Source organism: Dipodomys ordii, unplaced genomic scaffold (assembly GCF_000151885.1).
Source record: "Dipodomys ordii isolate 6190 unplaced genomic scaffold, Dord_2.0 Scaffold83, whole genome shotgun sequence".
Taxonomy (NCBI): Eukaryota; Metazoa; Chordata; class Mammalia; order Rodentia; family Heteromyidae; genus Dipodomys; species Dipodomys ordii.
This window is the reverse complement of record NW_012267299.1, coordinates 6,743,495-6,757,916: the sequence shown is the minus strand read 5'-3', so window position 1 is coordinate 6,757,916 and position 14,422 is coordinate 6,743,495. Positions and strand designations below refer to the sequence as shown.

General features: G+C 41.1%; 1 protein-coding gene across 1 annotated transcript in view; it reads right to left on the bottom strand.

Moving 5' to 3' along the window:
* Depdc1b (DEP domain containing 1B) overlaps nucleotides 1–2,777 on the bottom strand; it is a 63,706-nt gene extending 60,929 nt beyond the window's left edge. The window contains exon 1 of the mRNA XM_013025236.1: nucleotides 2,695–2,777. Coding sequence (XP_012880690.1) covers nucleotides 2,695–2,742 — 48 coding nt within the window. The 5' untranslated portion in view covers nucleotides 2,743–2,777. The remainder of the gene's footprint in view (nucleotides 1–2,694) is intronic.
* Nucleotides 2,778–14,422: the final 11,645 nt, after the last annotated feature.

Below are 14,422 nucleotides of genomic sequence, written 5' to 3'. Positions count from 1 at the left end.
TTGCCTAGTATGCTTGAAGTCCTGAGTTCAATCCTCATTACCGGAGGGTGGAGGGAGTTAAATTATCTTTAATCTAAGAGTACACTATTCTCAGGCACAATTAGAAAGAAAACAATTATACATGAACAAAAAACAAAAACAAACAGCTTGAGAATGTCTTTTTTCCCCATAATATATAATATTTGAAGAGATTAAAGTAGGGGAAAATGATCCATTTCATAATTTAAAAACAAATTTATCTATCTTATTTTAGGTCCATAATCTAAGGAATAAGAAACAGTCCAATAAAACATTACTTAACAGAAAGCATACCACAGGAGCATGTCACAGCATAAGGGCAAGACCAGACTTAAGCAATTTTCAGAAAAAGGATTTTCTTTGTCCTTTATTTAAAATAGTGAACAATTGGAGGTCAGCCTAGAATGATTGGTAAGTTAAAAGGCCAGGGTGAAATGCACCAAACCTTGCCTGAAATTTTAAAACAAACAAGCAAACAAAATATTAACATGGCATGGTACCATACACCTGCAAACCCAGCCACTCTGCAGGCTGAGGACTGCTTTGTGCAAAAGCTTGAGGAAACATAGGAGATCCTGCCTCAAAAAAAAAAAGTTCTTAGCTATTTAATCATGGGTTACAAAATGATTAAGTGATAGCAAATGGCTAATTTGTTTCCATATTCCTCATGAAGTAGGACAGTCATTTGATTTCGCCATACCAAAATAAAAAAAAATCCTTTTTTTTTCCTTTTGTAGTACCAGAGTTTGAACTCATCTCATGCTTATTCAGTTTGCTTGCTCAGTTGAGATCCACTACCTAAGTCATGCTCCAGCTTAGTTTTGGGGCTTGTTATTTTGGAGATAGGAGTCTCACTGACCTGTTCTACCCAGCCTAGCCTCAAATTTTGATCCTCCTGAATAAGAAAGAATACAGATGTGAGCCGCTGGCCCTGGCTAGTTTCTCATACTTAGGTAGCTTCAGACTACAATCTTCTTATCTGCTTCCTGAGTAGCTGGGATTACAAGTATATACCAACATGCCTAGCCAGTAAATTTGTATTTATTGCATTGTTTTGCCACCCTTACTATTAAGCAATAGGATTGAATTTCTAGACTAAGATGCTTTATTTCCTTTGGCCAATGAGAGTTGAACAAAAAGCCACAAGTCTAAGCCATTTAGCTATTCTGAAACAACAAGGGCACTATGTGAAGATGCCTAAGCTAACATATTAGAGACATATGCCCAACTAACCCAGGACTGAGTCAACATACTACCCCTGCTCACATGACCAGATGATTGTGGCACATGAGTGAATCCCATTAGAAGAACCAATGATTTAAGTCCAGCTGAGATTGCTGACTCAAAGAACCACAAGGAAAGACTTGGTTGTTGGTTTGTCAAATGGGTCAATACCTTAAAGTCCCCTGATAACATGAATATGTGGCTTTTGCATTTTATCTGTAAAGAGGATTGGTAATTTTTATTGGATTTTCAAAGTGGCTTATGAGCCAAATAAGTAAAAAACCATCAGCCCTCAACATTTCTCCTACCAGACATGGTCTTCCAACCTATGGGCAAAAAAGTGTGGCTGGCTCTAGAAAGAGGAGGAAACCATTTCCCAATATTTTCACATGGTGCACATATGATTGAGTTTAAACCTTAATTCCTACCTTTTCCTACATATTCCTAAGGCATACAGAACAATGAGACTCAATTCCAAGTCAGATGCTTCCCAAAGTGGTTGACAGACCACGAAGTCAACAGTCTTCCTCCCAAAGTACCTTTTAAGCATCCAGAGAAAGTCCTCAAAAAAACTGTCATGAACTTTTACCAAGATGTCACTCTATTCCATTATGGTAATCCTTGAGGCAGAAATCAGTTAAAAACAAACAAACAAACCTGCTTGCTCATGGTCATAAGCAGAGCAAGTGGACATCTGAATACTAAAAGTTAATCCGAGAGAAATCATCATCCTTTACCATCAAAGCCTGCAAAAAACTCTTTCAGACCATCCACCCCTGCTAATTTCTCAGCTAAATCGGAGACAACAGAAACAGAAACACGAAGCGGCTTGAAAGCTCCACCTCAGTTCTGGACAGTTAGAAAACTTTGTCAAGTGTCAACAAGCGTCATTCAGGAAGGACACACACACACACACCCCACTACCACAAACCGTAAGTGTTGCGGGGAGGGGGGGGGAGGGAGGGGGGAGACAGTAGCCTATCTACAGGGGGTGGGTGGCCCTAAGGTCCTAGAGGGGGTGAAGTGGCAAAGGTCTTACAGGGGTAGGGGCCTACGGGGGGGCGGGGGGGGGGACTTGAAGGTCCTACCTAAGCTCCTTCAGCGGGTGAGGTGGCCTAAGGGCCTACAGGGGCCGGTGGCCCTAAGGTCGCAGGCAGGCTGCGCCGCCCCGCTCCCGGGAGCAGGGTTAAGTTCCAAAGGAAAAAACGGGAAAGAGATCCGCCTGTATAATGCCAGGCACACTCCGCCAGCCTCGGGGGCGGCCCTGCACCCTCCGGGACGGCTGGCCCCACCGGCCCTTCTTCCAGAAGCATCGTCCGAGCACCTGCCACCCAGGGCCCCACCGCTGCCCGGCCCGCCCGGCCGAAGCAAGGACCGGCCCGCCAGGAGGGCTGCCGTGGGGGCAGACCTCCGAGCAAGAGGCTCCACCCAGGCCTCTGCACACGAACTCACCAGCCTGGTAGCGCGGTAAGGCCCGGGCCCCACGATGCGGTGCTCCATGGCCCCCACGTCGCCCGCCCGGCCGCCCCGCCAGCCAGCGCCGGTCCGGGCGCCGCCCCCGCCGCAGTTTGAATCGGGAGCCTAAGCGTTCTGAGCACTGATTGGGCGGCGCGTGAGGCACGTGACCGGAACTGCATGGGTGGGCGGGGCCGGCGCCTGCACACCTCCCTGTGGCGGATCCTGCGGAGCTGTCCTGTGTCCCCGCCCCCCACCCCCCCCCTCCCGCTGCCGCTCCGCACTCACCGCCACCGCCCGTGGGAGGGGACGCCGCGCCCCGACACCGCCCCGGGCTTCCCCTGCGCAGGGCCGACCCAGCAGGCCCGAGCCCAGTTGGGGGCTGTGCAGGTAAATCCCGGCCCGCAGCACCGAGCGAGACTGGAATGGAAGGGGCGAACCCAAAGCCTGGACGAGGTCAAGGACTTTTCACAGCCGAATGAGGACCACGTGCGCTGTAGAGTGCGTTCAAGAGCCGTGGACCTGGAGCAGAGCCCAGGCTCAGCTTCTGTTGTGTCCTCTGGATTGAATATAAAAGCCTTTCTTTTCTTTTTCACTTGAACTTGAGTTCTCTGGTTTGCATCTGAGTGAAATTTTCATCCTGTGTTATAGGTAACTTTGCTATCACTTTCCCTCTAACACCCCCACCACACACACACACACACACACACACGCAGGAATTGTTCCAATTTGCAAATATTCAAGGAGAAAAATGAGGTCACCACTCTATATGTGTGCCTCGAGTTAAGAGTTCTTGTCTGACCAACTCAGTGAGTACCTAGGATAAGACATCATAAGTAATTGCTAAGTAAAAAATGAACTCCCACCTTAGACCATCTTCTCCCCCATTTGCAGCTTCAGATGTGTACATAATCTCATTTAGAAAAATCCCAAAAACTCCTGGAATGATGAGCACATAATATAAAGCAATAAGGATTACTTTTACTTGCAATAAGTGAAACTTTATCACATTATTTACACCTCCAAACTCCAAGAGATTTGCTTGTTCTTGACAAAGGTTACCCAAGGATGCTTATATCCTTAGCAAGAGAAACAGGTGGAAGGAAATTTTAGAGTGTTGTCCATGTTGAGACCACCACCAGCTACTAAAGCTGTGAAACAAGGATTTGGCAACAAACCACGCCCATCACTAAATTAGGCAGCTTCCATGTCTGTGGAATTTTGCTAGATCTGAATTTCAGTAATAACCAGTATTATTAATAGCTGAGTGACTTCAATCTAATTTTTTAATTCCCATCTACTCCCTGGAAAAATGGAAATATCGATAATCATCTCAGAGATAATCATCTCACAGAGTCATTATAAGGATTTGAACTGATACATTAAAGTGCTAAATATAGTGCCCAGGACACAGCAGCAGAACAATTTAAAAATTCGTGTGAGTTTCTTGGGCATTTTCCCAAGAGTCCATTATAAGCCATAGATAATTCCTGTTCACTGCACAGGTTTGCCTCCCAAAGATCGACATATCAGAAGTCACAAACACAGGGTTTGTAAATATTGTCTAAAAAGGATCTCTGATTGTCTTGCACGCTTTCAATATCCCCAAAAAGGGACTCAGGAATTTCCCATGTCCTTCTGACCTATGCTTCAGGCGCCATGGGCTTTTGCTCTATCCCATAAGCTTATTTCTATCTCACAGCCTTTGCAGTGATTGCTTAAAAAAAAAAAAAAAAAAAGTTCTTGCTCCAGCTCCTTACATCGCTTCTCTGTCTTCATTCAAGTCTCAGTGCTAGCCTTCAACTGATCTACAAGTTTTCCTTCATCTTGCTGTGTAGAGAGACCTCACACACACACTCCACTCCTCCAGCCCACTCAGCACTCATCTGTACCAGCATTACTTCGTTTTACCATCACCCTCTATTAAAAAAAAAGTTTTGATTCAATAAAAGGATTCCTCTTTCTCTCAGAGTATTTTTTGGCATAGGGGGAGATGTTTTCTTCTTTATTCATGCTTTTTAAAAATGATTATTATAAAGGGGATGTACAGAGGGATTACATAAGTCAGATAAAGAGTACATTTCTTTTTGCACAGTGTCACACCTTCCTTGGCTCTCTCCCGATTTTCCCCTCCCATCTCCACGCACAAGTTGAACAGTTCATTTTCAACATAATGTCTAGTGAGAACCACTGCTGCCTCTGTTCACCCTTTGTCCCATCGTTTCTGTGACCCCCTCTTACCTTCCCAAAGGCAGATAAATGAACAAACAAAACAAAACAAAAATGAAATGAAAACAGCAACAAAGGGAAAAACCTATTGTTTCCATTTCCTGGAGTTCATTTTGATAAATATTGTTTATAAATATTATTTATATTATAATCAGATATACATACGTATCGTGCCTTTGTGTTCCTCTCCTAAGAATATTCTCCTTTGGTCTCACTGTCTTAATGCCTGTATAATTTATCAGGTCCCAGTGTTTGTTTTTGCTTTGCTTAGCTTTTGTTTTGTTTTGTTTGTACCATCCAGTATGTTTATTTGTAGATTTACAGGCACATTCTAGCTACCACAAATGAGGAAAACCATGCAACCTATAGTCTGGCTTAAAAAATATATATTCCAGGCACTAGTGGCTCACACCTGCAATCCTAGTTACACAGGAAGCTGAGATCTGAAGATCACAGTTCAAAGCCAGCCTGGGCAGGAAAGTTCATGAGACTTTTATCACCAATAACCTACTCAGAAAAGGCTGGAAGTGGTAGAATGGTAACCTTGAGCACAAAGAAGCTCAGAGACAGCACCCAGGCCCCTAGGACAGGCAAAAAAAAGTGTGTGTGTGTATGTGTGTGTGTGTGTGTGTGTGTACATGCGTGTGTGTACGAGGAGCCAGGAGTGGTGGCTCAAAACAAATCTCAGCTATTTCATAACAATATTTCTGTACATATATATAATGTGCTTGGATCAAATGTACCACTTCCGTTACTCTAATTCCCTTCTACCTTCTAAAATGGGTTTTATTATTCTATATTCATACATGCATATAAATGCCATAATCATTCACATACACTCACACACACACATCTATTTTACATTTCCCCTCTCTCACTGGTTCTCATCCACAAGCAGTTCTCCTATTTTACACTTACAAAATTCTTTCTTTTTTTTTTAAGATGCAAATCTTGCATATGAAAGAAAACATGATATTTGTGTTTCTCAGTCTGGTTGATTTTACTTCACATATTAACTTATACTTCCACTCATTTTCCTGAAATTAACATTTTATAGTTGATAACTAGTCCATTATGTAGCTATACCTTTGTTTCAATATTAAAATATTTTACTTATTTATCAATAAAATTCAAATATTCTATAAATTATCCTGCTATGTATGAACATGATACTATCTCTCTTATTTTCTCCATAACAACTCCCATTGAATAAGTCCCAAAAGAAACTAGTGTATTTGTTTGTCTTGTTGTTCCATAAAGTTATGTCTGTTTTAACTGAAAATCTACCTGAGTAAGTTCTCTACCAGGAACTTGTAATTGATACAATTGTGGAAAATATCTAATAACTATTAAAAATATATACAAATAGGTGTGGTGGCATCCACCTGTAATTCCAGCACTTAGAAGGCGGAGGCAGAAGGGTCTTAAGCATGAGAAGCATAGTTCATTTGAAATAAACCTGGACTATATCACAAGATCCTAGCTCAAAATTAAATTTAAATAAATTTAAAATGTATGAATAAAACAAAACAATAGCCAGGCGCTAGTGGCTCACGCCTGTAATCCTAGCTACTCAGGAGGCTGAGATCTGAGGATCGCGGTTCAAAGCCAGCCGGGGCAGGAGAGACCATGAGACTCCTATCTCCAATAAACCACCAGAAAACCGGAAGTGGCACTGTAGCTCAAATGGTAGAGCGCTCGCCTTGAGCTGAAGAGCTGAGGGACAGTGCCCAGGCCCAGAGTTCAAGCCCCACGGCCGACAAAAAAAAAAAAAAAAATAGCCAGGAGCTCCTTGCTCATACCTGCAAACCTAGCTACTCAGAAGTCTGAGATCTGAGGATTATGGTTTGAAGCTAGTCTAGGAAGGAAAGTGTGTGAAACTCTTATCTCCAACTGACCACCAAAAAAAGCTGGAAATGGAGCTCTGGCACAAATGGTAGAGTCCTAGCCTTGAGAGAGAAAAACAAAAATAAAAACAGAAACAAAAACCCTCAAGGACAGCTCCCAGTCCCTGAGTTCAAGTTCCAGGACTAGAACAAACATAAATAAATAAATCTCTCATATGAGTATTTTGTTTTCACCTTTATTTTCTACTTTACATAAATATATAAAAGTTACCTCCTCTTTCTAGAATGAAACACAAATTTATAATAAATGTTTCAGTCCTTATAGTTGTAAAGCATCCTTCCAACTTTACTTGAATTATTTGATGTCCACAATTGACTGGCTATGTACATACAAACATCTCTGTTTTGCCATGAGGAAAGCTAAGTACCAGGGCCATTAAGCAACTTGCTTAGAGTCCTGCAGCCAGTAATTAATAATTCTTGGACCTAAACCTAGATCTTCTACCACAAAATCTTTACATAGTGGAGTTTAGTTTCACTTGCTTGCTTGGTTTTGGTTGTTTTTCACTAATACCTTCAAGAAACAAAATGGACCTCAGACATGGAGATACCTACCCTTGAACTAGCTGCAAGTAGGAGGATTGTGAATTCAAGGACAGCCTAGATTCTGATTTTGAGACAGACCTTGTCTCAAAACAAACAAACAAACAAAAAACCCAACAACCTAAAAGACTCAAAATGGATATGTCCCAAATATATAAGGTAAAAATCACACATAGTTATAGAAAGACATTTTATAAGAAAGGAAAGAAGATAGAAACCTGTCATAAATTTATCCAAATAACCCTTATGAGAAATGAGTTTTACTTTTTAAACTCACACACTTAAAAATAAATAAAAATCACATACTTCTTTTTCAGCACTCTGGTTAAAGTTTGGATTGATTTTATAATTTTTTATATTACATAGGATTAATTGTATATGAAATGTAAATTAAATCAGATTACTGTCTCTCCAACCCCCAAGACAATTTAAGTCCCAATTAGGTCTCCACTGAATCATTAAGTTTATTTTTACACTGGGTATAACAATGTTAATATGTCTATGCATACTTTTCTCGGGTATATCTAAGTTTGAGCCATGGAGGTGCTATAGAAACTTTGACTCAGTCTCCAAACACCTTCAGAGGATGAGTGTAAGTCTGTAGAGAAATGGATCTTTCACCATCGCAAATTATTTGTTACTGACATTAGGAAATTTCCAGCCTTGGTTCAGAAAGTAATTGACCTCAAGTACACTGCTGAATTGGAAGATGTGTTTCTCAATCATCCTGAGAAGGGAGGGGCTGACAGCTATGTATTCACTCCCAAATGGTTCCTGGGCACTGCACTGAATCCTGTTGCTGTCCTCAGTTGGCTAGTGGGGTGTGTTATTTTGAAAAGATTCCAATGGTGAAACCCAAGTTAACCCACGGCTTGCATCACATGTTAGCTCTGCAGGTTGCATTAACATTCATTGTACAGTGTTTATTGAGCATCAAAGCTATCAAGCCAGCCCATTTGACTTCATTCCCCCTGTTCTTGGTATGAACTGCCATCATCTCATTGAGAAATGTTCTCCAGAACTTTATTAATATTGTTTATCAATAAGAGGGCTATTTTCTTTTTATTTACAGGTAAAGAAAAAAGGATAAAGATATATGGAAAATACAAAACCAAATCATTTCATTACAATTGTTGAAGCTATTTTACAACATTTTTATTGAATGCCATGAACCAGGCCCCAGTGGCTCATGCTTGTAAACCTAGCTACTGAGAAGGCTGAGATCTGAGATTAGTGATTTGAAGCCAGCCTGGGCAGAAAAGTCTATGGAACTGTTATCTTCAATTAGCCACCAAAAAAGAGCAGGAAGTGGAGCAGTAGCTCAAGTGGTAGAATGCTAGCCTCAAGCATAAAAAGCTTAAGAACAGTGTCCAGGCCCTGCATTCAAACCCCAAGACCAGCACAAGAAAGAAGGGAAGGGGAAAGGGAAAAAGAAGAGGGAGAAGAAGGGAGAAGGGAAGGGAGAAAGAAAGAAAGGAAGGAAGGAAGAAAGAAGGGAGGGAGGGAGGAAGGGAGGGAGGGAGGGAAGGAAGGAAAGAAAGAAAGAAGGAAGGAAAAAGAAAGGAAGAAAGAGAGAGGGGGAGGAACGAAGGAAGAAAGGAAGGAAGGAAAAGAAAGAGAGAAAGAAAGGAAGAAAAGAGAGAAAGAAAGAAAGAGAAAGAGAGGTGTTCACATTCAGTCACTTACTAATTCAGTAAGTACTTATGAGTACCTCCTAATACCAGTACACCTCAAATCACTGGAATAATGCATTACACAGCACATCATCCTTCCAGGGACTGACATCTTTAGCAGAAGGGGTGATAGGCTACTATAATATATATTTAATATATGTTTGTGATTTGAATGCTGGGAAGAAAAGTGAAAGAGGAAAGAAGAGGGCTGTGAAGAGAAGATGCTATTTTGAGTCAGGTGATGAGGGATGTGACTGATGAAGGGCTATTTGAGTAGATATCTCAGTGCTGTACAAGGTAATTGTCTAGGGGACAACCTTCAAAGACAGGAGAATGAGCAGCCTAAGTAAAAGCCTGAGATGGGTACATGCTTGCCCCACCCAGGGAACATGAGAGGGAGCCTGGCATCAGCTAGAATGAATAAAAGGAGGAGTGGGAAAAAAAAGAGTATAAAGGGACTGTAGGCCACATATGGGGTTGTGGGAGTCAAGATTTGAACAACAGAGTTCTAAGATCTGAAATAGGTGTTTTTGTAAGCCTCGCTCTGGCTGCTACAAGGACCATGGACTAGAATGAGGTAGGTTACAGAGCAAGAAATGGAAATAGAAAAACGAATTAAGAAACTGTTCCAATATTCCAGCAGGAAAAGTTAATAAATTTACTTGATATTGTCATGTAGTAGCAGTCAACAAATACTTGTTAAAGGAATATAAATGAATAAAGGGACAAATGAAACTAAGTTTCAAACCTTATGTCTTTCAAGGACATAAACTACATGATCATCTCAATAGATGCAGAAGAATATTCTCTCGGGATAAAAGCTATGAAGGAACCCACCTCAGTATAATAAAAGCTCTATATGTCATGTCTAAAGTCACTATCACATTAAATGAAAAAAAAAATTGAAACCATTTCCCCTAGTCAGGAACAAGACAAGAGTGTCCATTCTCTCCATTCTCATTCACTATAGTACTTGATTTCCTAGCCAAAGCAATAAAGCAAGAGAAAGAAATAAAAGGAATACAAGTAGTAAAAGAAGTCAAATTGGTCTTACCTGCAGATGATTTGATCCTATACTTAAAAGACTCTAGAGGTTCCACTAAAATCTCCCAGTTTGGATAAACACTATAAAATCCACATAGAAAAACCAATAGCTTTTCTATTTACCAACAATTAATAATCTATATATCATTCATGAGTGCCTTTAAAAGAATACCTAGGGAGAAATTTACCAAGGGAAATAAAAGACCTCTACAACCAAAACTATAAGACATTGAAGAAAGAAATTAAAGAAGGCACAAGAGGATGAAAATAGCTCCCATGTTTGTGGATTGGCAGAAGTAATATTCTAAAAATGGCTATATTAATGAAAGTCATCTACAGATTCAATGTAATCCCCATCAAAATTCAAATGTTATTCTTCTTACACAAAAAAATCAGTCCTGAAATCCATTTAGACATGCAAATGATCCCCAATACCCAAAGCAAGTGTAAGCAAAAAGAGCAAAACAGGTGTAACAATAGCAGATGTCAAATTATATTATAAAGCCAATATAACAAAAACACCATGATACTGGCAGAAAAGCAGATACAAAGACCAATGGACTAGAATAGCACAACCAATAAAATAAACAAACCCAGGCAATTACAGCCATCTGGTTTTTGACAGAAAAGTCAAAAACATATGTTGGAAAGCTCATGGCTCATGACTGTAATCCTAGATGTCCTGGAGGCTGAGATCTGGAGATCATGGTTCAAAGCCAGATTGGGCAGGAAACTGTGAGATTCTTAATTCCAATTACCCACCACAGATAAAAAAGCTGGAAGTGGAGCTGTGGCTGAAATGGTAGAGTGCTAACCTTAGATGTGTGTGTGGCGTGGGGGGGGGGGTGGCGGGGAGCTCAGAGATATTGCTCAGGCCCTGAGTTCAAACCCCAGGACTGGCACAGAGGGAGAAGGAAGAGGAGGGGGGGTGGGAGAGGAGGAAGTGGAAGGGGAGGGGGGAGGGGGAGAGGGAAGAAGAAGAAGGTGAGGAGGAGAAGAAGAAGAAAGAAAGAAAAACACCCTCTTCAACGAATGTACCTAAGAAAGCTGGATATCTCTATGTAAAATACTGAAGTTAAACTCCTATCTCTCACTCTGAACAAATGCCAATTCAAACTACATCAAAGAGCTTCATTTAATATTTTATTTAAAAAAAAACACACGTGCAACTTTGGAATTACTAGAGAAAAACACTGGGAGATGGACACAACTATTTTCTGAACACTCAGTGAGCCTGACTTAATCATCTGAACCCCTTGCAGGAGAAAGTGCTCTCTAGCTGGAGTAGATGTGTAGCAGAAGTCAGAGGTAAGCAGCCAAAGTGAATTCCAGCAGCCTGCAGGAGTGAAAAGACTTTCCCCAGAAACTCCACCGGAGATTTCAGCCTGGAAAATTCCTTGACTCCAGCCTTATCACACTTGATATGCTGAGCAGAGGAAGCCACAACATGCCACATGGTGGACAAAGTAAATTGTGAGCTATTAAGTCAGTGCTGAAAAAAAACCAATTCATTAGGCTTGTAGCCGTTTCTTTTGTCTAGAAAATGGACACACATTTTATATATGAAACTCTCCAATGTTAGTTTGTGATAGCTACAGCGTGGTAATTCTAAGAATAAAAAGTCATGGTGATATTTAATGAGTGATTCACTGTAAAGGATGAGGCTGAGGCAGGGAAAAAGTCAAATATGGCTCCAAATGTCATCTGAGAGGCTGGCAGAAAGATTGCATCATAAACCATGAAGAAACAGAAAATACCTGCCAAAGTAAGATGGTATATGCCAACTTTGTTATGCATAAGAAGCTCCAAGGTAGCTTATCTAAGATTCCATTTTGTGAATTCTTCTCCCAAAGGCATATAGATTCCATCGCTGGCTTATGGTTTGGGCTATTTTCCAGGAGTTTCAAGGATCCACAACATCTACAGATTTCTAATCTTGATAAAAACAAGAGCTTGCAACTCCTACCTTAGAGGCTAGTTTAGAGGACTATCAGCCAAGCTGTGTCTTAGCCAAACACCTAGATCCTCCATGCAATCTGACATTGATGGTCCATGCCTGTGTACGTCAGAAGGAAAACTTACTTTCCACTGCTGGTAACTGAAAAATACGATGATACCAAAAGCCTAAATAAGTTGGAATATGGATATACAGCATTTGATTGATCTAACACCTCATATGTTAGATAATGAGGTTCAGAGTAGGGCTGGGGAAATGGAAGTCATACAGATACAAAATGACTTGGAGGTAGAACAGGAAGAAGAGCAGGGAACGTCACCTATATCTTCTTTCAAGACTTTGAGATTACTATTATATCATGCACATACCTCAGTCGTATTGCTTCACCCCTGGTCTCACCTTATCTGTCTACTCTGAACTCATTTACCGCAGTCCCACAGCTTGCTGTGGGTCTGTGATTGCTCTAGAAAAGAGCTTTCTCAGACTTGGGTGCATCCCCAAGGGCTGTAAGCTCTGGACAGCTATCAAAGACTTTCTCCATTTTACTGTTTTTTCTTTAGATTTGAGTTTCGTTTTTGTTGTTATTTACATATTTTTGTTAGTATATAGTGGAGATTTTACTGGAACATTCCCACACATGTCTATGCATGCATCCTGGCCAACTTCACCCCCTCCATCACTCTCTTACCTCTCAACCTCCTTAAAACAACTTCAGTGGTTTCACGGATACATTTTCATGTATGCAGACAAACTAGTTCTACCATATTTATCTTCGTCAATAGCCCTGCGCTTGATCCTCACCCCCCCCCCCCGCCCGGCCCCGCACCTTTCCTTTTCTGTATTTTATTTTCTTAGTTCATATTACTTGTAGTAAGTGTTCTTACTGTCATACTTTAGACATGTTATATTATATTTTGCTCAGATCAGTGTGTATTGCTTTTTCTTTCCCCTTCCTGTAACCTCCTACTGATCAATGGCTTTCATTAAGATTCTGTATGTATACTGTCTTGATATGTAATTGTAATGCATTTCAAAATTCTTCACTCTCCATCATTCTTTTTCCCTCTCCCCTTTCCTTCATCCCTCTTTGTGTTTTTGTTTGTTTCAGTGTTGGCTTTGAGCTAGGGTCTCCCTATCTAGTCCAGGCCTGCCTTAAACTCAAGATCTACCTACCTCAGCTTCCTTGGAGCTCAATTATAGACATAAGCTAGCTCGCCTAGCTTCTATTGCACTCTTAAGGGGACAAGACAATTTTTTGCCTCAGCAGACTTACAAATCATTACATATTTGAACTTTCTGGTTTCTGACCAAGTCTGGAAGAGCAGATCAATTGACATCAATAGTATCTACACTTGGGTGTTTATATTTTATATATATATATATATATATATATATATATATATTTGCCAGTCGTAGGGCCTAAACTCTGGGCCTGGGCATTGTCCCTCAGCTTTTCAGCTCAAGGCTAGTGCTCTACCACTTGAGCCACAGCACCACTTCCGGCTTTTTCTGCTTATGTGGTGCTGAGGAATCCAACCCAGGGCCTCATGCATGCAAGGCAAGCACTCTACCACTGAGCCACCTTCCCAGCCCTACACTTAGTTTTAAGAGAAGTCTAAAAGGTTGGCTACAAGTGTCATTACAAATAGTGCCTGAAATAGCCAACATACTTAATATAGAGGGGGAAAAATCAGTGAAAAACCCCATGGGCAGAAGAGAGTGGGGAATATACAGAATATACAGAATATAAAAGACCCTATTGCCAGGTCCCACAGCCCTCACTTGTAGTAATATGGAGTCCAGACAGGGGTTGCTTCCTGCAGGCAAAGACATTTACCAGGGAATTTCCTGCTCATCCACAAGAGCAGAGGTTCTGCGGCCTAGGACCCACAATCAGAAATAGAATAGGGACCCACAACACTATGACTGAAACAGGATGAAATGGAGATTGTGAGGCAAGAGCAGTTGGGGACAAAGAAAGTCTATAGGCTGGGGGCTGGGCTGGGTGTCTGTGCGTGTCAGGCCAACAAAGGCCATAATGGCCATTGTGCTCTCTCCAACACTGCCACTCCTATTCTTTTCAGTGCCAAGTAACTGACAGTCACTGGGATACAAAAATAAAATCATTTTGGCTTTTGTTCTTAAAAATAATGATTACTTTATAGGATATATTTTCTTTGGTTTTTCCTGACAGAGATATTTTTCCTCTTCGTTTTTTCCTTCCCTCTTTCCTTCTTCCCTCCCTTCCTCCTTCCTTACCTTCCTTTCTTCCTTCTTTACTTCCTTTCCTCATTCCTTCTTTCCTTCCTTCCTTCTTTCCCCTTTCCTTCTTTTTGTTACTTCCAAAGGTTTTAAGGATAACTCATATATTT